The sequence below is a fragment of the Diadema setosum genome, chromosome 2 (genome assembly GCF_964275005.1).
Source record: "Diadema setosum chromosome 2, eeDiaSeto1, whole genome shotgun sequence".
Classification (NCBI taxonomy): domain Eukaryota; kingdom Metazoa; phylum Echinodermata; class Echinoidea; order Diadematoida; family Diadematidae; genus Diadema; species Diadema setosum.
Window position 1 is genome coordinate 1,858,896 of NC_092686.1, and position 26,163 is coordinate 1,885,058.

At 38.8% G+C, this 26,163-nt stretch overlaps 2 protein-coding genes across 2 annotated transcripts; both read left to right on the plus strand.

Annotated features, from left to right (window-relative positions):
- The first annotated feature begins 4,875 nt into the window (after positions 1-4,875).
- On the plus strand, positions 4,876-12,758 carry LOC140246356 (uncharacterized). The gene is made up of 8 exons (XM_072325827.1): positions 4,876-4,976; positions 5,713-5,763; positions 6,087-6,220; positions 6,987-7,153; positions 7,665-7,796; positions 8,579-8,652; positions 10,063-10,582; positions 10,721-12,758. Exons 1-8 carry the CDS (start codon positions 4,876-4,878, stop codon positions 11,093-11,095), a joined length of 1,554 nt encoding a protein of 517 aa, XP_072181928.1. The 3' UTR covers positions 11,096-12,758.
- Positions 12,759-16,431: 3,673 nt separating this feature from the next.
- On the plus strand, positions 16,432-18,071 carry LOC140246357 (uncharacterized). The gene is made up of 3 exons (XM_072325828.1): positions 16,432-16,630; positions 16,768-17,277; positions 17,423-18,071. The coding sequence occupies exons 1-3, from the start codon at positions 16,432-16,434 to the stop codon at positions 17,881-17,883; spliced, it is 1,170 nt and encodes a 389-aa protein (XP_072181929.1). The 3' UTR covers positions 17,884-18,071.
- The last annotated feature ends 8,092 nt before the right edge of the window (positions 18,072-26,163 follow it).

Genomic DNA, 26,163 nt, shown 5'->3' on the forward strand with positions numbered 1-26,163 from the left:
GGTTTGTTTTTTGGTGGGTTTTTTTTGTGTCTTTCTTCAAATATACTAAGGCGTTTGCATTTATGTATGATTTTTTTTTTCATAAAATTTTTGCTTTGTGTTTATTCAAGTGCTACTAGTGATCTCAGATCTGATCTCAATATGTAGATGCTCTCTCTATATATAAATCGTTCTTTTTATACCACTGCTCTATACACCATTGTTTCAAAAATCTATGTGATCACTTGGAGGTCTATGCCACGGACCGTGATGTGTTATAGGCCCTAGTGCCCTTGAGGTGGGAAATAGTAAAGTGGCGGATCCAGGTGGGCAAGCACAGAGCGCATGCCCCCTTTAATTTTTGTTGAAACAAAAGAAATAAAAAGAAAAAATGGGGCACGTACGTGGACCCCCCTGTAATTTTGTAAAGGATCACAGCCCCTTTTACGGAATTCCTGGATCCGCCCCGGGAAGGTTCCCACCTCCCTACCACCCTACCCTATAGTGACGAAGGACAATAAGCCCAGCTCCCTCATGAAATCGAACAAAAGTTGTTTTTGATAATGCTAACAACTTTTAAAAATGACAGGAGTGATGGTAACTGATGAAAACGAGAGCGAATGCCATGTGTTTCAAAATATTACACAAAGGTCTTGTTGTAAAGCATTTTTTTTTTTTTTTTTACAGATGGATGAATTTACTTCCCATCACAGAAAGATATGGTTGTCTTGTCGAGTTATTTTTTTTATCAAACCTTGACACTTTTTATACAAACAGTAAGAGAGAGAGAGAGGGGGGGGGGGAGACTAGCTTAAATTGCACACTCTGCAGACAGTTTGCATTAGGACCTACTTGTATATAGATCTATACCTCACTGAAATCATCCTTATTAATCTACAACAGAATCAGTTGTAATATATTTATGTTGCTATTGTAAATTATATATAGTATTTTCATGACTAGGGGTTGTGTATAGGCAACCTAACACATGCACTGATGCTTTCAAGGCTGCCTGAGCTGGCTCTCATTGTAAACGCAACTATTACAGTATGATGTTTTTGTGTTCAAGTATCATTTGCCGAATAAATGGCCTAAACTGGCCTCACTCAATCAATCAATCAAAAAATCAATCTTCATTATCTTTAAAGGCATAATTTACCATTTGCAGATGAAACAAAACCCTGCATTAGTGCTTCAAAATAGTTCTAAAATGTGAGTTAGGGATAAAAATATCCACTAATTTGTAAAAATTTGAATCAGTATTATCAATGTTAAGTATTGTTAAATATAAAAAATGTGAACAATAGTTATAATAAGAATGTTTCCAGACTAAACCGTCTACAGTTATGGTTAATTGAGAAAAACAGTACTACATTTAGTAATATGTCCTAGCCTGGATGTTTTTGTGATACAATTGACATGCACATATGCATCAATTGTGATATCTTGAACATTTTTAAAATCACTGCTCCCAAAGGTAAACAGGACTTTGAAGCTTTTTCGACACAGAAGAAATGTATGCGACTCTTTAAAAATTTGTCTCAGTTTCCGATATAGGCCTATCGTACGTGCGTGGAATAATTTGCCGCATGGGCAGCATGATCCTCCAAAATAATAATAGATATCAGCCTGGAAATTAGCCTAAATACCTTTCGCGGGAGAGAACGATTGCAGTTGTGCGGCGGTGTAATGACGTTCATCCTTTTACACGTAGGACGGTACACTGACCTACCTGTACTACATGCTACACCCTCAGTGGGTACACTCCGATTGAAAGACTCGTAGCTCGCTGCATGCAGCTTTACAAAACGCAAAGCCTACGTATTCGCAACGCATGCATAACGACATATAATTCACTGCACGGTGTACACAGGACTGCTAGAGTACTGATTCGGGACAAACAGCCTCAACAATCAGCGCCACAGCACAGACTTGACGTGTTAATTCTTCTGGAAGATGGGCGAGTACCGAGTAAAACCACGGAGACGGTAACTCGTTAGAACACTGCTGCAGTAAAAGAAAGGTGGGCATCATAAAAACCAAGCTAAAACAGTCTAAACTGTTACTTTTACGCTCTAAAGTAACGTTAGTAGTAGTCTAGTAACAATAGGCCTAACCCGTTTAGTAATAGTGGGGGGGGGGGGGGAGGGCGTAGTAACCGTTAGAGCTGCACTGTAGAATGTACATATGGTCATATAATTTAAACACAGGGTCCACAGGGTAAAAGTGCAGATGCCTGACGTAAAATTAATTGTAACTGTTAATTTGTAAACAACAGTAAATTTTAGTCATTACCAACGTACTGCAGGAGACTTGTTAATGTTTGTTAGTTGTAAAGTGGGAGTTAGTGTCCACTTCACAGCGTAAAATACTTAACCGTTGTTACTTGACTACGCCAGGCTGACGATGGACTGGATTCAGGTAGATTTATACAGGTGTATGCCTTGTAGTTGTTTCCTTCCTAATCCGTGAGTCCATTCAGCGTCCAGTCAAGGTCGTGGGGGTCAATTGTCACCTGATATAGAGCTGGATGTGTCAGTCAGGTGACCCCCTAGTCATGTTAAAGTCACAGTCCGGGTCTGGTTAAGGTCGTGAGGTACAGTAGATAAGAGGGGAAGTTAAAACCAACCATCCCCCCAAACCAAATCCCACTACAGTTGTAAGTAACGTTAGGCCTAACTGCGACCAGCCCCAACACGCAGTGTTGGGGCTGCGCATTGTAGCAGATATGATCATGACAGGCGAAGTATAGCGCCTAAATATCAATATATTATTGCAAAAATTCTGTAATATGAAGACTTACAGGTGAAGTTATAATGTTGAAGACTGACTGCGTGCAACTTTTGGTCCTGCCAATATTCCATTCGGTCTGCTCGAATTGATGAGTTAAATACGACTCGGTCGAAAGGAACTTGGGAGAACGACATCTTATACAGTCAATGGATTTGAAACTTGTGCGCATGCGCTGGCCGTCAATTCATCTGTACAGCTGTAGCTTTATGGCAAGGCCGTATCATACTGTTGTGGCAAACCCTCTCGCTGTGTATTGCGTTGCTTTCTGGGTGGGTACGCGCGCGCAGGCCTTGTCAGAAGGCTAAAAGCATTGCGACTCCGCCCAGCACATTTGAATTCAAAATTCAATTCAATTCAAAATTCAATTCCGCCCAGCACATGAATATTTACGTGCGCAGTGTACTGCATACTGATTTCGAAAATGGTGAATGGGATGGGGAGCTAGGAGATGGACCTGTAAAAAAAAAACGTTTTTTCAAGATCATTGGACCAGTGTGAACAAGAAAAAGGTGAACGTATGGTAGGAATTAGATAAGAATCTTATGTAGAACAGCTATACTATAAAAGCAAGTTTTTTTCTAGTGAAATTCGAAACTTACGGAGGCGCGAAAATCTGTGACAGACTGTGTATGTTTTTCAAGCTTACCGATATAGCACTCTATTGACTCAGGACGCTCCCACAGTGTGTAACTGTGTACACGGAGCGTCCCAGGGTTACGTTAGGCCTAACGTTAGGCCTAACAGTTACTGGAAGTTCTCTAACAGTTAGACCCTTAACTGCGACAGCAGCCGCCACGCGGTCTCCGGGGCTGTTAGACCCTATGCCAGGCTATAGATTCTAACATTAAATTTAGGCTTAACAGTTATATAGCAAAATCAATCTGTCCTCAAACCAGATCTCTAATCTAACATTAAACGTTAGATTAGACTAGAGGTCTAGTTTGAGGACAGATTGATTTTGCTAGAAATATAGGCCCTAACTTTAATTGTTTTTATAGCCTGGCACACAGTTGATAGGCCTAGGTGCCTAACACATATTTCCCAGAGCTCAGAGCCATGCAGAGACAGAGTCTTTACTCTTAGGAATGTTCTTGGGACTCGTCTTCAATGAGTTAAATTGGACATTTTGTTTTTCAATTATTTGGCACATCATTTTGCATTATTCCAAAATTGCCCCCAAATGGATTTGTGTGTGTGTGTGTGTATGTGTGTGCTACACTAATCTTGATCCTGATGTGCATGAGTAGGGGCCTATATACTATATCACAGTGAGTTACACTGATCATGAGCGTGTCCAGGAATTCCGTAAGGGGGGGGGGGGGGGATGCAAACAATATTTCTGGTGCTACTTCCCGGTTTGATCTCATTTTTTTTCTTTTTATTTCTTTTGTTTTAACAACAAATAAAGAGGGGGGTGGCGCTCGTTGTACCCCCCCTGCATCCGCCACTGCTGAGTGATGCAGTTCGTGTACTTTTTAGTAGACCCTCTGCTCTAGACCCCATGTATGTATAAGCCTAGGGCACTCCTTCACACAAGCAATTTATACTTAAAAAAGCCATAAAGGGAAAGTCTTAATTACCTTTGAAAGAATGAAAATCACAGAAGGTATATAAAGACAAAGTATGCAATGTGTACTGGTACGGTGGTACAACCGTATATGTTATGAAGTGCTCACTGAAAATCAAGTGTGTGATGAAATCCTCTGAACACAAATGTGTACAAACACAGCACTTTCTTTTCTTTAATATTACAATGACAAACTTGAGATTAGACATTTTGGGTCTGTCAGGAATTTAGCATATGAATTGCAGGTCAAACACAATTTAAAAAAAATATTCTGTCAAGACCGTCTAGTGACATATTGCTAGTTTAAAATGTAAAAATATTATTTTGTTTTACTCAAACAGAACAAAAGTGATTGCAACTGATTGGCAAATTGCCCTATATTTACTCAAACATTTACGTCGATGTACATATAGGGCAATTTGGCAATCAGTTGCAGTGAAAACATCTCAACAGAAGAATTTCATGAATTTGAACAAAAGTGATATTGTGTCTTTACTTTTTTATTGGCATCACTTTGTAGAAAACCAAGTTGCATCATGTCTACGCCAATCAAAATAAAACAAGAGACTACAGAGGTAACCGATGCTCGGGTGAAGCTGGAGGGTGTTCTGCAAAATCTGGTTGACAGAGCAGAAAGGCAAGTTTGTTTCTTCAATACTTTTAGTTGTCACACGTAAAGTTTCCTTGTGTGCCTTCATGTATCCATTGATAATAAATATGACAATAAAAATATGTTCGTCAAAAGGGATGTTTTCTGTAGATTTTTAGCGCTATGCTCAGAACTGTCATATGTAGCCTGTAAAACCAACACGTGGAAGTGCATTTCCATCATTAAATGTGTGGCTAATAACTTTTGAAATTGCCATGAACTACACTTACAAATATGTGCAATGATGAATTTGTAAAAAATAATTAAGTACAGGAGTCTTTGATATGAAGTTCCTATACACTATGGTGATGCACTGTGATTTGTCAGTGAACTGTAACAGTTGTGGCTTGCATTTTAAATCTGGTCATGTTTTGATAATGTGCATGTGGTTGATGCATACATTTGTAATGTACATTATGTGTATTAGCAGCTTTAATAGTATCTTTTAACATGGCTTTTAATTGTTACAGTCATTGAAGAGGTTTGGGTATTGAAAGGATACATTTCCGCTGGATTCAGAACTGACTCCTGAAGTGTGTTTGTTTATTGTTCTTGTGAAGGTGATCCCACTTTTGTATAAATGCTTCATATGTTTGCAGGAAAACTGCTGGATCATAAATGAATAATATATTTCACCATCTTGCTGACCTACAAACTGTGGATGTGTTTTGTGTAGTTCTCATGGCTTGATCAACACTCTCTTCATTTTATACCTTCTCAACAGTTTCTCCCATGATAGTGATGTTGTAGTGAAAGAGGAGCAAGATTTGGACAAGTAAGTACTTACCTCTTCCTGTAGTTCAGTCAGTGGTTTAGTCCTTATTTCCACTCTTAACTGTCTTTTTATCATCAGCTTTATTTGACCCACCTTTTTAATTCTTACAAGTGACGTCTATAGCTTTTTTTTTCTACATTCTTAAGTCTTTCATCATACTTTTTTAATCATACTTTGTTTTTTCTAATTTGTTATACCTGGTAATCATTTTGTTCATGTTTATTTTTACCTGTTGAATAGCATGTATTTACAGTGTCTATTTTGGCATGTATGTTGTTATACACTTGTAAACACACGGAATGATATTTGATGTCTTTTTGCAGGGCCTTTGATGATGATATCAGGGAACTTGAATCAACGCCAACAAAGAAATCACCATCTAAATCGAGAAAGAGAAGAAAAAGAGATTATGGCAATTCAGATATTGAACAACTTGATGATGGGCTTCGAGCACAGAGTAAGATTCTTCCTCATGCTACCATCATATATACATGTATATATATATATATATATATATTTTTTTTTTTTTTTTTTTTTTTGATGTCTTTTCTTCTTTCAGTAAAGTGCAGGTCACCATATGGTGTATCAGTATACTGCCTGTCTCTGTACCTGTTGTGATGTGTGTTATGTATGTGAGGTAAATGTTCTATGAACTTAATGAAACTCCACTGTGAGGGATAAAGATGAAGAGCTAGTGATATTTTACAAATGTTTTTTGTAAGACAATTCTTTTTTGTTCTTGGCCAGTTTTAGGCTTGAGTGGATTCAGTATACTCATAGGAGTCTAATATACATGTATACTCAAATTTTGAGCCAGACTCACAGAGGAAACTGCTGGTCAATGGCACAAGAAAAAAAAGTGACATAATTTGAATAAGTGACAAATTTTAAGCAATGTTTTCATTGAAATCATGTTAATGCTACACAGGAATGAGGGATAATGTGAAATGGATTAGTTTTATGCAGAATATGTTTGACTGCAATTCGTCTGTTGAGATTGAGAAGGGCGTTAAGTTGTCTCGAACACCATGGGTTTACTGGCAACATAACGCCCTTGTCATTCTCAACCGACGAATTAGAAACCTTCACTGGCTTGAAAATGTATACTATGTAGAATCGAATTTATTATGCAGACTCTCAATTTGTGCCCGATACAAGTGAATTGCTTGAGCTGTCAAGTCATGCGACCATGTGTGCACTCTGCTTCTCTCTGCCCTACACAGATTCTTATGTGATGAAGCTGTTTGATCGCAGTGTTGATTTGGCTCAGTTTAAAACCAACGCCCCTCTCTACCCAGTGTGCCGAGCTTGGATGGCCAACTCGACTTCAGCCAAAGTCCCACGCAAAGAACGGTCCCCTTCACCGGAGCCACTTCCAGACCAGGATATGGTGAGTCATGAGCCAGATAACTCTCCCATGCATACTTTTGTTTTGTTTTGTTTTGTTTTCTATTTCAAATCACTGATGATATTTCATATGTTTAGTAGCTTTAAGCGGAGTATATTAGTTAATAACATTATACATGATTTTTCTTTACATATTGACTGCTGACATGCACTGGTAAAGCTTAGATATTATGTTCAAAGTTTGAAACAAAATGGCATGTTCTGTGTGCTGTTTTGTGGACTGTTGGGGTCTATCATTGCTTGTAGGTTCTTTGAAAGCCCATGACATTTCAGTGTTGTGAAATTTGTTTGGTCATTATCAAGTTTGCATTTTAATGCCATGAAGAACAAGTTTCTGTTGAATTAAATTGCAAATGAGGGCTGTCATTTTTTTTTTTTTTTTTAGAATTTAGAATGGTTCAGGTGATAGTACAATGGGTGTGTTTGGGCCTGAAGAATACAAAAACTATGCATTGTCAGTTTTGTTTTGTAATTTCTTCTTGTATCTCTTTCAGTCTGAGAATGGTCTGGTGTACCGTCTCCCCTCACCCAGCCAGACGATTGATGAGATGAGAGAGGAGCTATCGAGGGACCCCAGAATACCCCCTGTCACACCCCACCCTGATGAACCTCTGGACATTAATGCTGTAAAAACTTTATTTCCTTCTTCACACTATTGTCTGCATTTAACTAAACTTGTTCTATGTACTTCAAACTACCAGTTGGAATCAATACCGAGTGGAATTTTGAACAGGTGGCCTTCCTGCATAGGTCAGAAAAATACTAAAGTTCCTGGAAGGGAATCGAACATATTTTTTTTTTTTACTACACAGATGGTAGCTTGAATAGATAATATGCTTTGACTGCCTGGAGAAAGGCTTTGTATTCAAACGAGTTTGCATGACTACAGCTTTAAGGAATGAATTGCCATGGACTAATTATGGTCGGATGTTAGAATGAGTCAGTAGTGCCCTTAGCTACATTGTATCTTGGCAATGACTTCTGAGATCTAAACCATTGCTTTTTTATGTGTAATGCAATGGGTAGGCACAGACACTATTGACAGCCTCTTACAAGATTAGCTTTATTTGATTGTGCTTGTGATTGTGCTCGTGCTTGACTGCCTCTTTATAATACCAAAGTTTAAAACAACAATGACATGCAGCTGCACAGACATGACAAATTCAATTGTACATTCCAACTCACAAATGTCCCTACCGATAAAGTATTACATTAAAAGTGTAAAACGAAAAATGATGCGTGTTATAATATATTGATTTTATGACAAAATATAAACACTGATTAATATTCCAAGCTCTGTTCTCAAATTATCAAAAGAGTGGGGTTTTTTTTGTCCATTTGATGCTGTTTAGTCTTTTTGTTTTGATATATTTGTCTGATTCTGATAATTATTTCCCCCTTAATGTAGGATTCCAGTCAGGCTCCATCCAAAGAAACACTTCTAAATGGCCATATTCAGAGATGGAAAGACATCAGGAATGAGTAAGTACCAAGAAGAAGTGAGGATGTTTATTTCTTATGGAATAATTTATTTTTTATGCTATAGAGTCCCCACAGTCCCCACAGTCCCCACAGTCCCCACTTTACCAAATCTTTGAAATTGTGGCCCAATTACAAAATTTCATCTTTTTCTAATGGCCCTGTCACACCATGATGATTTAGCCAGTGCATGCTGATGTTTGAAAATTTCTTTAAAACATTGGGCTGGCGCTGGATTACAATGTATTTTTCAGTTTTGGGCGTATACATAGCTTTTTGCTAATGATTTGGACATAGGACCTATATGTAGCATGTTAGTAACTTTAGACAGAATATTTCAATAACTTATAGATAAGTTATACCAATGAATGCCTAGCTTGTTGCCGGCGTTCATAACTTAAAGGTCCTGTTTGCCTTTGGGAGCACTGATTTAAGAAATGTTCAACATATCACTTTTGATGCATATGTGTAGGTCAGTTGTATCACAAAACATCCCACCATATAAGATTTTTGCAATAAAGCCTAAAATATTAGGAGATATAACTATTTTTCTCATTAAACCATAACTGTAGACAGTTTAGTCTGGAAATAATTTTATTATAACTATTATTCACATTTTGTATATTTAAGAATACTCCACATCGATCATACTGGTTCAAATTTTTACATTAGTTGTTTTTATCCGTAACTCACATTTTAGAACTATTTTGAAGCACTAATGATAGGTTTTTGTTTCATCTGCAAATGGTAAATTAATGCCTTTAAAGCCAAAACATAGTTCTTGTGTGCTCGCAAAACTGTCTATGTCTGCTCTTATCTGTACACGTATACACTGTGTGAAAGAATACAATGGGGTAATGGCGGAAATGCAAACTGTGTACCAAAAAGGTTCACCAGAATTGCTGCAATGTCAGAGCCTACCTGAACATGGTTGCTAGAGAATGTTTTGTATTTGAAAACATCGATTACAATATATTTGTCTACAGCGGTATCCGTTGCTCGCGAGAGTGAATTGAATGCAGTTCTGCGTGCTATTCATTACTACTGCTAGGACATGATTCGATCATCATGTACAGTACAATCAGTGCGCTTGCACTCACTATTTAACGTAGGAGAGTGCTTCCGAAATAAGTCTGTGTACAGACTTATATTATTTCACACTTTGATCTCAAAATTCTACAGTAAAACAACTTGATATCCTGTTAAATCGCGCCAGTCAGACAAGTTTCTTGGTAGATCTTACCGATATGTCGCAAGCAAATTCCAAATGGTGGAAGATAAATGTTAGGTCCTGCCAAGTACTATGTTTTAGCTTCAAGCATAGCATGTGGCAGTGCATCGCTGATGATTTGTGTAGTAGCCTATGAAAGGCTGCTGCTCGATTCAAATCATAACGGCACTTTTACATCGCAGTATCGACCTCACTGACATCCCAAGAGAGTCTTCTGGGCATGGACATGGACGCAGGGAAGATCAATCATCACTCACAGCCTCACCCTTACCCTCACCCTCTGATGGAGATGATGGATGGTCAGTGGCATCGGTAACTGTGTCTGTGGCCTCGACCTCTCCTGGGCCAACCCTTCCCAAGAAGAAGAGGGTCAGGAAGATACAGTTTGTACTCGATGTCCAAGAGGAGCAGCTCATGTGCGATTTCATTCGCAAGAACAACATTCTGTGGGACATCAAGAAGACTGGCTACCGGAGGTTGGACAAGAAGGCAAAGCTCTGGCGGGATCAAGCCAAGATCATGGGGAAGACTGCCCAGCATCTTCAAGGCTGGTTTAAGTCTGTGCGAGACACTCACACCCGTCTCGACAGGATGAAGGGCGGTGACAGTACCCGTGAACTGACAGAGAGAGAACAGTGGGTGAAGGCAAACTTCAGCTTCCTCAAAACTGTGGTCCGCCATCGTGCCAAGTCTATGAACGCTGTAAGTATACCTCATACACAATTATTACCATTTGTTTTTTAATGTATTTGATATTAAATTTTGCTTTGATTAAAAATCTTTAAATTTGCCTTGCATTTTTTTGCCTTGTATTTTACTAGTCAATTATCATAATTGCAGATGAAGGCAACCACAGCAACACACAGCAGGGACTTCGAGACTGCCAGAGCTACCGTGACTGCCAAGGCTAATGAGGCTGCCATCGTGATTGATGATGACAGCACGCCCCCCTCTGTCCCTTCCTCATCCTCACAACCCAGGGACAGGCATGGCCAGGAGGATGACCCGTTGCTGCAGTCACTCCAGAAGAAGGTGACTGAGTTTGAGGAGCTCTTCAAAAGTCTCTCTCAGCCTCAGCCCATCTCAGCTGCTGCTACCTTCGCCAATTACGTGCGTGACAGCCTGCTCGGCATGTCCAAGCGCAAGTTCCGGAAGGCGCGGTCACGCATCAACATCATCCTCGGTGAGCTGATGGATGAGAGTGATGAGGATTAACCTTCCAGACTTCCCACCTTTCCAGCTCCTGATTCCCAGTGACCCATTCTAGCACTAGCTACCCACACCCCATGGCGATGGAGATGTATTAGCCATCTCCCCACATGTGAAGACACAAGGCACTGACTGCATCCAGTCAAGGATTCACAGACAGCTGACTGTGTGAACCAGTTTACTTGCATGCAGCCACTGCAGCTACAGCACCTACAGTAGCAGCCAAGCTCTGCCACTGTAGCTGCTGCTCTAGGGTCATCTATCAGGTACTGAACCAGAGCTCAGCGCCATGGACAGTCACAGTCAGAGTCTGTGTTCTTACATCTGTGGACGCTCGGGACTGCTCAACCCGTCCAGTGGTTCTGATGCGGCAGATTGCCTCTCTGGGGAGCTAAGGAGGCCTCCACCACAACAAAAGAACTAGTGACAGTAGCAGTTGCTTCTCAGGACTAAGAGAGACAGTCCTGTGTTTTATCCATTTTTGTAACTTTGTATATTATCATGTGTCACCATTGTCATTAATTTTGTTGTTTCATTGTGTGTAGCAATACATTACTACTGAGTGTTTTAATGACTGGTAATACATGTCTTTCATGTCTACAAAATGTAATCATTAGTCTTAACCCTAAATTGGCCAGGGTATTTTGAGAGTTCTTAAAGCTTGCAGGCCTCCCAGGCCCCCCAATATCTCGGCAAAGGTCAACTCAATGTGCACAAAAATGGCCATATTTATAAAATAAAATGTGTAGAATAAAGTGCGATGTACACTGTATTCTCTTGTTTGCTTTTTTAATTGTTTAGTACACTGTATATGATATGAAAATTTTTATGGCTTTAGTGAAAAAATCATGATTTTGCTATTGTAATAATGAAAATTGCTTGAATATTTATTGTAATGTTAATCAGATAAATAAGAGTCATATGTTGATATGATTAAACTTTGTTTTTTTCAGTGTATATACATTGCATGTTAATGAATAATGAATGCAGATTCTAACATGCAAATAACAAGCTGATATTTATTCTTTGCATTTTTGTTTTTATTCTCTGCACTCCTTTATCTGTAAGTTTCATGATTTTCTGTGTTTTACCAACCAGAAATTGCATTCATTACATAAATGATATTATGATAGTAGTAAGAAATGGCATTGATTTTTGGAGTAAGTTTCTCTTAGCCATAGGCTAGTACACAGGTGAATTAAGAATTTGATCATTTTGCTGAACTTGTGATCGGTAATTGTAATCTGATGGTCATGTAATCATGGTCAACCCTGCACAAATGAGGAATCAAAATTTGAGTGTATAAAATGGAACTGCTGCAAGGCTCCCCAGACCCCTGGCCTAGTTAGGGTAAGTCCTACTAAAGTAACATGGCATTCAAGTTCAGACCAACAAGCATGGTTTATAACATTACATAATATAAACTTTAAAGTTTTGTTTCCTCATTATGGGTAATTATAAAATAGTTACTTCCTCATACAAACATGTTTTAATTGGTTGCTGAAAAGAGTGGGGTTGATGAATATGTTTTTTGATTGCTAACTACGAGTAATGTATATGATTTGATTCAATTTCATTTTTGAATTTCAGTTTTTCCACTCAAAAAATATACAATAACAAAAAAGAAATTAATACATAAGGATTTGAAGCATACAGGAGACACATCATAGATATAAGATGCAATGGTCGAATAAAATATTTTGTATGAAATATGTGTTGATTACATAAAAGAACTCTTATCTTGTTGTCAATAAATGGAGTTGCATGCTAACAGAAATGCGGATAAGGGTTGTCATAAATGAAGCGCTTGGCCTGCACATCAACAGCCTCAAAAAAAATTCATGGACAACTTGTTATAAATCAGCTCAAATAAGAGAAATGGAGAAAATAATGCAATGATTGAAAATGACAGAAGAGGGAAGGATGAGGTGCATGTGTGAGTCAGTGTGTGTGCAATAGCAAGCATGCATGTATGTTTGTGTGACGTGTGTGTAGATAAAAATTTATATTTGAGCATACGCATATAAGCGTGTGTAGTGTAATGCTTGCAGTTGAGTTAACGAGTGTATGTGTGGGTTAGTATAAGTGAATGTGTATGCCTACACGTGTATACTTGTGTTGGTGTGAATGTGTGTGTGTGTGTGTGTTTATGGATAAGGTCCATTAGAGAGGCCTTAAAAATAAAGTACAGTAGCTGAAACAGGGATGCTGTAGCAAGAAAAATATCAAGATGACTTAACCCTATTCTAACTGGGCTATTTGAGACCAAGTTTTTACTGGGGGGGGGGGGGGTCAATTTGACCCCCCCTTCAGATCTCGGCCGCCGATCGCGCGATCGCCGCAAAATTTTGCCTGAACATAGAGCCGGATGTCAACTACAAGATTACATAGTCATACAATAGAAAAATTTTGATTTCATATTTTTTAATAAATTAATTATGCAAATTAACACATGGAATCATATTTTCACCTATAACTCCATCAAAAAGACTGAAGGATTATTAAATTTTTGTGTCAGAGTTCCTCAAGACACATCAAACAATTTTCTAGTAAAAAAATAGGGCAATCAAAATCATTTTCTTTTGTTTTTTATTGTTTTGTTAATTTCTTATGTATTTTATTTTTTTTTCGATCTTTTGTTTTCTATTGTTTTTTTGCCAAAATTTGTTGGAGGCACTCTTTCAAGCTTATCCACATTAGAGTTGATTTATTTCAATGGTTAAAAGTTGAAATAATCTAATTTATATCAATTAAACAAAAAAACACAGTTTGCATTGGATTTGCACACGAAATCATGAATTTGAGCGTTTTTCGGGTTGACATGCATATGCAAAACATTGCATAACTTCAGAACGGTGTACCCGGACGTCGCAAATTTGGTCTCAAAATATGCGGGAGACTCAAATGAAAAAAGTCATGAAACGACGTGGCAAAATCTTTCCGCGTTGCGGAATCATGGCGCGAAACGTCGAGGGGGGGGGGTCAATTTGACCCCCCCCCAGTTAGAATAGGGTCAATTTGACCCCCCCCCCCAGTTAGAATAGGGTTAAGTTTTATCTTTCATGAAGTGATAATTGATTCCTTTTCATGACTGCTTATGAAAATAATGTGGAATACATGTACATCTACAATTAAACAGTGAACAGTAAATTGTTCCTGTAATCATGTCCACGATGTGGAATTGATTTAAGATGCGTCTGCAACCTTGGAAACGATCCATTTGCTTTGGGAATTTCACAGTTCATTGAATCAATGTACATACTGTATAATTATACATGTCATCATATTTGCTAATTTACAGAAATAATGTCTGCACTTGACTTGAGAACATGTAGACCCATCCAAAAACAAAACATGATTTTCTCCTACCCTTTGTCAAAGATGGCCCAAATCTTTCACGGTGGATGAGTGGCTCAGCTGTGCGGAGGGAGACTTGAGCTATGTATTTGATATCTTTTTTGAAAGCGATTTCCACTTTAAAATGAAGTCGGCTAAGACGAGTGCAAATCTTCCAACCCGCAATGCAAGTTACTGGGAAATACGGCCAAATATGATAAAAAAAAATCCTTGGACCTACTGTGGCTAGGAGCTCATCGTGCATCGCTGGAAGCATATATGTACAAGGAAGTTGGTCAGGGATGTGTGGTCCTCGTGCATTTTAATTTCACTAATCTTGACTCTCGCGAAATTCATGAAATTGAAATGTACACTAAACATTCCTTGTTTTATACATAGTAACCATAGTGTCTTGAGAAATGCAGATGGATTCCTCCTGTGAACCCCATTTGTATAAACCAGTTCACCTAAACATTACCCATATGTCATCATATAGTACAGGTGTATGTGTAATATAGAAACACACTTAGTAAGTTCTGTAGTTGTCCAGAAAATGTTGAATATGTCTACATGCATCAAAATGTGTGGGAGGTAAGTTTGATTAGGTACCAAGCATGCTACTTGATAGGATAAATGTTTGTTATGAGTGCGCTAGGCATTATCTTGATGCATTTTGACTACGTACAACTTGTGGTACATGTGTGCAGGGCATATCGTCGCTGGGGCGATAAGACCTAGTATCTACAAAATGTCAAATGTTCAGGAGAGCCAAAAAACATGGCGGCCAAAGCACTGTGGCGAATGGGATAGCCTTTCCTTTGACATGCCGTGGCGGCTTCATTTTTGGAGTAAGACAGTTGGGATTTGGACAGGACATCACTTAACCCATTATTTGACCATTAATCCAAAAAACTCATTTTCACCAAAATTGCAGATACAAGGTCTTATCACCCCAGCGACGATATGTATACTTCCAAAAGTTTGTGCATGCTTAACCCGTTGAGGATGGACTGATTTTGCTACAACACGCATTTCCCATAGACACCTGCCCGAGTATACTCGGGACTCGTCCTCAACGGGTTAACAAAGATTTCAACGATCTTGCCATACTAAGCTGTATACCAGTGCGCTGAACTCATATCCATCCATACGTGGCTTACCTGTAACATATTTGATGTACGCCAGCTTATTCACCAATTTTTTCATACATTGGCTAAAGCGTAAAGGTGTGACAGGGCCATTACTCTTGCAGACCTGCAAATAGACTGAATATTCATCTTAAGTAGTCCTGTGGTTCCAAGAACTATTTGACATGAATATTTGCTAAAAAGGGGACTGTCCTACAAGTTGGACTCAATGTGTTAGGGCCTTCTTTGTAGTGTCACTTACATTTGTATATTTGTATATCAATCTAAGGACAATGTTACAAAAGAGAAAGTACAGTCAACCTTGTTTACCTCGACGTTGGATTAGCCAAATGTCACTTACCTCGGGGGCAAAATGAAAGTCCCGATTGTTCCTTATGGAGTTTCTGTGTATTGAAGCCCCGGTCACACAGCACTCCTCGTCTAAATCACAAAAAGTTATGAAAATCTGGTGGATGTAGTCGTAAGTGGTAATTTTTGGTCAATTTTGGTTTGGCCGTGCTTTGTACGGGGTATGGCCGTCGGCAGCTGTTCCTCTGCTAATGCACGGCTAACCACGTCCAGCCACGTGTAAGGCTAAAAAAAGGTTCGCACGTGTTAGAACGCGGGAAAAAAGCGGCAAGTTACCATGGCTAACCGCGGCCTCATCGCGTCTGTAGCACTGCCAATCACGTGTTGAGCACGGACGTAAAACGGGCACTCGACTGCCATAGCACTGCCCAATTACGGGTAACCGCGGCTCGGCGTCGTTGGAAGTGCGGCATTAAAGCAGCCGCGCACGGCTGGTCTTCACAGTTGCCGATCCAGGTCTTGTACAGTCCACACTTCCACGCAAGTTCGTTCGCTGTTTTCAGTTTCATCATGCCCAGGGAGACGGGTTCCCCTGCCATGAAGAGGTCGACAAATACCAAAGCCCCAGCTGAGGATGAGGCTCCCCAAGACTCCCAGGCCCCGGTGATAGTCCAAGTCCATGCTCCTGCTGGTGCTGCCAGTCCAGACCCTGACCCTCAGGCTGATGCTGGTCCTGTTGCTCCTGGAGAAGCTGAGGTTGCTGCTGGTGGTCAGTACATTTTATTTTATTCATTTCAATGTCTTTTCATTTGCAAATTTTGTTACTTTCAAATTTTAATTTTGAATTTCAATTTAGAAATGAAAATTAGAAGCATGTCACTAAATAAATTTATTTTTCATGTACAGGTGCTACCCCTGCTGCCACGTCTGCTACCACTACCTCTGCTGCCACCCCTGCTGCCGCCCATGAGGCCACCATGGAGCTTGGAGAAGTCAGCCCCCCAGCCCTTGAGGAGGGAGAAACACTCTTTGTGGAAGCTGCTCAGGACGAGGAGGATGAGCCAGTGCTCGTAGGCAAGGGCCGTGGACGTGGACAGGGCAAGGGCAAGGAGAAGGCTGCCCCCAAAGCCCCTAATAAGGACTGGAGTCTTGACGCTGTTGTAGAGGAGGACATTCTCAAGTGGCTGAAGGGCAGCTCCTACCTGTGGATGCGCAGCAAGAAGACCTACAAGCAGAAGAGGGCTGCCTGGGAGATGAAGGCCCAAGAGCTGGGGATCAATGTGAAGCACCTAGAGCAGTGGTGGAAAGGAATAAAGGACTGGTATGTGAAGCTCTCCAAGAAGACCAGTGGCCAGGCGACCAAGATGCTCACAGAGAGGGAGACCTGGGTCCTGCAGCACTGTGGCTTCTACAAAGGTCAGTACATTTAATTACATTGATTTCAAATGTGTTTTGAATTTCATTGCATTTGTCAATTTCATTTCACATTTCAATGTATGACATGCGTTTACATGCAAAATGTCAATGCCATATAACTAAATGAATGTTTTAAACCTTTCAGGTTCCATCCCCAGTGACACCGGAGATCCCCTCGTCACTCTGGCCCGGGTCCCCTCTGCCTCTGCCACCGCCACGTCCTCGGTCTCGCGTCCCCCCTCCCCCTCAGTGGACTCTGACAGTGACAGGCAGGCTCATGTCCTCGAGGACATGGAGTCCGCAGCTATTGACCAGGCCTCTACATCTCAGCCCACGTCCACGTCTAGCCGCAGCCGCAAGCGTGACAAGTGGAGGAGGGAGGAAGAGTGTCAGGAGGAGGGAGACACCTGGAGGCGAGACCTCCTCACCACCATGCAGGCCAACCAAGCCCTCCTGGAGAAGCTTGTGGAGGAGAGGCCCCAGTCTGACCGTGAGCCCTTCGTACGGTTTGTTGCTGACACCCTGCGTACAGCTCCCCAGGAGCAGTACGACGAGATGAAGGAGCTGATCTTTGACATAGTGCGCGGCCAGCCCTTAAACCAGTAGTTCAGCCAGTCTTACAGCCAGCCCTACAGCTGCCAGCAGTGCTTCCGGCAGCACAACCCACAGTACCAGCAGAACTGGCAGTATGGCAGCAGCTTGATGCAGCAGACCTCGTTCCCCCCCATGAATGAATGATACTACAGCCTCTCCTACACCTACGCAGTTCTCTGACCAGCAGCCCTCCTACCACCAGCAGCCCACCTACCCCCAGCAGCAGCAGCACACGATGCAGGGTGATGATTGGAACGCTAACCTCAGCTTGGATAGTACCATGCTCCCACCTGCAGGCAGATCCAGCCTTGCCTCTCAGACATTCATGAATACTCCCAATGTGTCAGCCACCTCTCCTGGACTACAGATCAGGCCTCAGGAACAGCAGACTCGGGACTCCACTTCATCTGAGGATTAGCTAGTTAGTTGATTGTTAGTTTAGGCTGCCAAGGACCAGTATTAGCTATGTGTGCATGTGTATGCTATTGTTTGTTAGGTTGAGAAGATTGGATGTGTATGCCTTGCTGTGAACTTGTTACTTATTTTATTTGCTGAAATATGCCAATAAAACTGGTATAAATTGTGAAATGTGTTAGTGTTTTCCCTGGTTAATAATTAGAAACAAAGAATTTTGAATAAATGAACATCCATTGAAAAAAATAATCAAAGTAAATGAAATTTGAACTTAGAAGAAAATTGAATAATGAAAATAAGAATAAAGCAATAGCAAACAAAAAAGGAAATGACAAAATACATACGAAATTAAAATAAAAATTGGATTAAGACAGTTATCTTCTAACATTTAATAGAAGGTAATTGTCTTAATCCAATTTATATTTTCCTTTCATTTCATATGTACTTTATACTTTGTATTTATATGCCGCAAATCAGAAGTGATACAGGAGTGAATAGGCAGTGATCAATCATATTTAGAAGTTGTTGGAGACGTCGTTTAATGGGCTTAGGTAGTGCTATGTACACAGAAAAATCCATTTGTCAGTGATATGCCGCTAAACACACGCTATTTCCCGTGATACCAACGCGTAACACGCGTCCGATGACCATGCTCTGGCCGTGACATACCGCTAAACTTTCACGTCTTACCGCATCTCCCCAAGTTTTAATCACTGCCAGAACACGGATTATCACGTGTGTTTCACTTGTGTTGCACGTCTTTACCACGTGTGCCGCCTGTGGTTGTCCGCGAGCTAAAATTTTGAGCAGTTCAAAACTTTTTGCTGTATCCGACGCCTGTCTGATTTTTCTCCGCTTCCTGCCACGTCTTTAAATCGTCTTAAACTCAACATCAACGCGAACAACATCGTCTGCTTCACGGGAGACCACTTTTTGACGGGTTTTGGCCGTGATTAAGCCGTAAGGCGCTGTGTGACTGGGCTTTAAGGTCCGTGGGACCGGTAGTTTTTTTTTTTTTTTCACTGTATCAAAATTTTGTTATAGCCAAACAAATACAGTGTATCAAAATACTGTATATAGATGATAATTTGGGGATGTTGATTTTACTATTGTGTACGTTGCATATAAAAGTTTGTTATAACCGTGTTCATTATAACAGGAGTGCACTGTATCATAAGGAAGCATTATACACCCGTACAAGGTATGTCTTGTTTTTTTATTTTTCTCTCCAGCTGGAAGACGGCATCTCAAGTGAACCAGTCCCGATACAGTGAGAGCTATGCCATCCTGAAAGCCATGTTTGAAAGGCAATGATGCCTGGACCTCTGGTTCTAGGATAGTGGTAGTCAACACTGGAAGTATGACTCTGGACAACCTCAGAATCTGTCTCATCCAATCATTTCCTGGCTCTGCAGTTACACCCACTTCGACCAACCAATCCAAGGATGAGGCTGGAAGTGTTCCTTCCTGCCCAGTTTCCCTGCTTTGCACCATATGAAATGAATGACATGTGGTCTTGGGGGTCCAGTCATTGCTGTGCTTTGACAGTGCAGTGATTTCAAAGACCATGACTGATATACGAGTATTATTCACTATCATCAGGAAGAGTGGACATTGTGTGTAGATGTAAAATACGTATCATTGAGAATGACTCTGTAGGCAAAGTGGTTACACCACAGGAATTCAATGTTTTCATGCTGCCAACCCGCAAGGATTAGGACCCTCTCAGGAGACCATGTAGAGGATGTGAATTTGACTAGCGACTTTTGTCTAAGTCAAATGTTCTTTGAAATGTATCAGGGCATTCCTTGATCTTTAATCTCTGAAGATCAAGTGGCATTTTTTTTAGGAAAAGAGCATTCCTGCCAACTGTTCCCGTTTAATAGGAACATTCCCCTTTGGTTCCTTTCTCTGACATGATATAGATCAGCAGTTTCAGTCTTATACATTTGAAGAGCTTCTTTGCAAAAGGGGCTAGGATCCATTTTTGATGAAAATTGAGTTATTAGCACCACTGCACAGAATTCCGTTTGAATTAGTTACAGTGGAAATTTCAACTCCAGACCACCATTTCAATAGAAATTATAGCAAAATCAGATTTTGATTTTCCATACAGTTGTGTACAAATTAATAAACCATTTTTTTTCTAAAATACTTATAGTGGATCTAGCCCCTTTTGCAAATAAACTCTTCATTTGTACAGAGAGAGACAACTGATTAAAGTCTTCACCCCTCTGCTTTAATAGTCTCTTGGTAACATTCCTGTTTTTGTGGAAAGAAGTAACTTCTTAAACTTCATTTTCCTATGTTGTCAACACCTGTTGATAATGATGTATGGGAAATCATATGAGTGAAAATTGCTTGTTTGGCATTATTTTCTGCTAGATGTTATTATTTACTGAATGTTGGGGTTGGCAGATATGACAGAAGAATGTATTTAGAGTCAGAAAGAATGTGGGTATTCCTTGCTCACTACAGTAAACTGTGGTTTCATGAACGATGTGCCTGTATTGGATCCTATGCTTATAGCCTTCTTGCAGTTTGGGTTTATGTTGAATGATTGCCGCATACCAAAGTATCAGTGTAACATGGTTTTTACTTCTTCCAGTTATGCAGGTTAAATTAAACCAACTACGCTGTCATCACATACATATACTGGTATATTCTTTGAGAAAGTAAAAGTCACCTGGGTTTAAAATGGAATTCCACTCGGAAAATTAGTTTATGTAAATAGAAGCAGTAAAACAAAAACAAGACAATGAAAGTTTGAGCATATTCTGATCAGAATTAAGTAAGTTGTGATTTTTTTTTTGGAAGTGTGATCACTGAAGAACAAATTGCCAACTCTGTGTGATGTAGTATGTGAGCTCACCTTTTATATGCCCTGCGGCTGTGCACAAATTTTCTCTTTTTCTCTTTCTTTTCAAATAATAGATTGTTTTTATTTTCATGCAGGGGTTGTGCAGAAAAATATATATGATGATTGTATGGAGAGTGCATGTACGATGGAAAATTTACTTGATGGGAACAATTGAAATTCCTTATAGCTTAGTGCAGGGGATGAACTCACATGTGACATCAAAAAATTGTCCAGTTTGTATTGTATTAATCTCAACTTCGAAAGACTTTCAATTTTTATCAAAAGTTGCTCAAACTTTCACTGTCCTGTTATAATTTTTTGTTTCTATTGACACAAACTAATTTTCAGAGCAGGCAGATATCCCCTTTGAGAGTTCCAAGAAGTATGATCATTTTGATTGGTGCCTTTCAACTCTCAGGGCCACAATTTTTTTAGGTCCTTGACATCTTGTAAGGTGTAGTTGATAAAGTATACACCGTACATAAAGGTTAAATGAGATGCACTGTTTTGATCAGTTTAAAAACAGTAATTGGAGTCAAAAAGCATGTAAATTAAATCTATTCGACTGGACTTACTTGTGAAAAAAAAAAAAAAAAACAGAGAGAACAGTTTTGTGACCCGTACTTCTTCAGCTCTGTCTGCGTGGCGATCGATACAGTAATCAGGAGTCCTTTAGAATTTACATAATGCAATGTATTTGCTGTCAGGACAAAGTGAATGCAAGAGGTTTGGAAAATAGGTTAACCTGTTGTCACGACGACAAATTATTTCCCCTTAGGGTTGGTTCATGAAACTTTCCAGCTCCTGTTACCATAGTAATCCACTTCCACACTAACTGGTGTACCAGAGTCCACAATCCATAAAGGAATGAAGTACATGTACGTGCTCCATCAGTAAATTACAGTACAATTGCATCTGCTGTGGTTGATATCCCAAATCAGAAATTCTAATATTTTTTTATAGTGAATGGGCTGTTGGCTATGGTAGCTTTGATTGTTGCATGCCATGGCAACGAACACGTAATATGGGAAGAATTGTCTGCAATGCCCTCGTGATCAGTAATGGTGGACTAGGGCTATTTTAAATGGCCACACAGACAGAAACTGGCTCACCTTGTGATTACGAGTTTATGTTGCTGCATTTTGGTAAAACTCTGTATATATTATAATGTACATGTATTGAAGGTACAGTGCACTCCCCTTATAACGAACACGGTTATACCAAAATTCTGGTTATAACGAAGTAGAAATTTAGGCTTCAATAACATCGGCTCTTTGTTTTTTATTGCTTATTTTCGGTTTTAAAGAAATTTCGATATAACGAAAGAAAACTGCTGGTCCCGAGCACTTTGTTATAATGGGAGTCCACTGTACATTTGTATTATGATTCAATGCTTCTGCAGTGTTATGATGTTGGAGGTAGCATCACAGTTTGTTGTCATGAAAACACCATTTCCAAATACATGTGCCCTGTGTACATTGGTAGATGTGAGATTGATACTTTGTCTTTTGAGTTGTTTTTTTTTTTTCTACTGTGAATGTGCTTGGAGTGCGTACTATTTATGGGTCTGCTGAAGAGTGCTGTTGTTGCAGACACACGACAAAGGCAAATCCTGTCAAGCGCTGTGTCCATTCCAGAGACTGGTCATAATGAACATTGCTATAACAAACTTTTGATTTGCAATGAAATAATAAAATGATGATAATAATAATGATAATAATAATAATAATAATAATAATAATAATAATAATAATAATAATAATAATAATAATAATAATAATAATGATAGTTATTATTATTATTATTATTATTATTATTATTGTTATTATTATTATTATTATTATTATTATTATTATTATTATTATTATTATTATTATTATTATTTCTGATGTTGGTGATGATAATTATTTGTATTGACATGATCATCACCATGATTACTACTACTGCTTCTACTACTTCTACTACTTTTATAATTTTCATTATCATCAGCACTATCATATACATTGTATTCCACACAGTTGAAAATAATCTTTGTCTACACCTCTGCCTAAACCAGATTATTACAAGGGATCATTCATATTCAGAGCTGGAATGGTATATTGTATCTATTTTTTTTCCATTTATTATTATTATTATTATTTTTTTTTTTTTTAACATCCTCTTCTCTCACTGCCCTTATGTGAAAGGGATGGTATAGTATTGACGGATATGAGGATCGGGCGCTTAACTTTTTGCGAGATACCAAGAACCACTTATGAAATGATATAGAGCATACCATTATAAGAGGAATTTAAAATTTATCAGATGAAAATCGGTTTTGGAATGGCTGAGACATCCAAAGACAAAGCAAAACAAAGCGATACTAATAGGTGGGTTCCACCTTCTATTAGGATTGCTTCGTTTTTGGATATCTAAACCATTTCAAAACCAATTCTCTTCAAATAGACGTGGAATCCCTCTTGGAATAACATGCTCTTTCATATTTCATAACAGGTTTCTCATCTCATCAAAAAATTGTTTGAAACGTGAAATTAGGTCCTAACTAAAACTATATGATCCCTTTAATCTTGAAGAGAAATTAACTCCTTAAAGAGTTTTCCTGCCATGCAGGCTTGTTAAAGTGATGACGAATATTATTATGTAATCTATATCCTGCTATGCTGTGCCGATCAACATTTTACTTCACATATACTTCACTCCCACTGTCTTTATTAATGTTAATCTATTTGTTTCATAGGCTTTTAACGTGATTATGTTTTGCTAGCTATTTTCATGGAAAATAAGAAGTAACATTTATTGTCACTTCTTTTATTTCCGTATCTTAAATGAAACAAACATATAGCAATCATTTCGTTTTAAACACGTACACTTTATGACAAACTAGTTTTCATAATACAGTATATTACATGTAATAAGGAAAAATATGTTAAAACCATTAACGCAGTATAAAGAGTTATCTTTTACTGAGAAGGAGAATCCATGAATGCGAAGGGACACTATCCTGTTGTACTACAGTGGACACGAATGTGACGGCAGCAAAGAAATCATTTGCGATCCGTATAGGATGCACAAATCATATTACACACACATATCGATGATGTGTTATATACACGTATGTATACATGTATATATATATATATATATATATATATATATATATATATATATATATATATATATATATATATATATATTATATATATAATATATATATATATATACACGTATGTATACATGTATAATGTTATATATATATATATATATATATTATACATATATATATATACATGTATATATATATATATATATTTTTTTTTTTTGATATGCATTATTACTGAACTACTGTATATCGTTGGCTTTTGTCATCTTTGTAAGAGTATCAAAGGTGTGATAAGTGATAAAGGATGTCGCATCAGGAGGCCAGATTATTAAAAGCTTTTGACATTATGTTTGCTTTATGTCTTCCGAAGCCTTCTTTGTACAGATGGTCTACTAAAGAGGTATAAACGGAGGTGCATGGGATACAAATAGGAACATAAAATTAAATAATAAGCAATGCAATATATAGAATGAACTGTATATTCGGAATGGACGTAATTTCAATACATTGTATACCATTCTTTTTTTAACACTTGGTAATATATGACGTAAAAAGGACGGATAACTTCTTCCATTGTGCTACATGTATTTGTGTTCGGTGTATCAATATTCCAGCAATACGTGTCTACTTGAGCTGTGGTGTTCTATAAATATGTCCTTTTATGTTATGTTATCGTAAATATATGAAAAATGTCCAGTTATGTTAATTGTATGTATTCCATACAGCTTATTTCATTTCATGTGCCATCTATCCCTTACACCTCCATTTATGTATCTCTTTAGTACTTAGTAGGCATAAATCCATCTGTTTGTGCAGACAAATAAAACTGAGGTAGACACAAAGGAAAATAATGTCGAGAGCTTCAAAAATCTGGGCTCCAGCGACATGCTTTGTCATTATTTATCACACCTTTACAATCTTCTGTAATGTAGGTGAACGATTTGTGGGGGATATCCTAATGTAATCTGTTTCGTTATCTGTGTTCTTGTCCTTCATCAGACAATAAAAGGTTTGAATTGGAATAATGCGCGGGCGCCCGCTTCCTCTCCCGTGACTAAAGCGAGGAAAGAGAGGCAGAAATAGCTCCCCGCCTACTGCCTAACGTTTATTTTGTTTGATATATTGAATTCCTAAAGAACATATGCCGGTGAGTGCTTGGCTTTTTAGACAGATTTCATCTCGAAATCGCCAGTTGAGCAGATACATCAACAAAGAAGCAGTATACTGCCGAGGTGGAGCTCTCTTCTCATGCGAAATCAATTGGTGTGAAACGGTTAGGGCGTGGAAGCGCGCTCGCGGAGTAATTACCGGTAGCTAATCAGGTGTGCGCAGAAAGCGGGATTTCGGGAGAGCCCCACGAGACCAAGATTCAAAGGGTGGCCTCTAGGACGCAGACAGTAAATACAATCACTACATTACTGTGTGTTTGTGTCGTATCTTTTCACCCCTTCAATTCGAGTGCTATTGACCTACTCTGTGGTCTTTTTCTATCTCAATTATCTCTTAACCGCTTCGTTTTCCCCTCTCACTATTTTGAAAAACAAAGTGTATAAACAGACATGCGCTTAATCAGACGAATAGAAGATAATGAATGTTTGACAACTGATTTTACCGAGATATCGCCATGGGAAATAATACTTTTTTTCTTCTATTCATCATGTTTCAGCAATATCATAAGTTATTTTTAAGAAATACATTGATTTCCTAGCTTGGATAATCACTTTGGTTGCGAATATATTATACATTTAACTAACGAAGCACTAGTCGAAGCAGTTGTACTCAGTACTTTTTCTCTTATGGATATTGAGGAAGGACAGCATGTATGAATACAAACGATTAATGTAAAAACGTTTTCTCCATCTGCTTGGATGGCTAATTCAACTAAATATTGTGATGAACTTTAAATGTACTCACAATG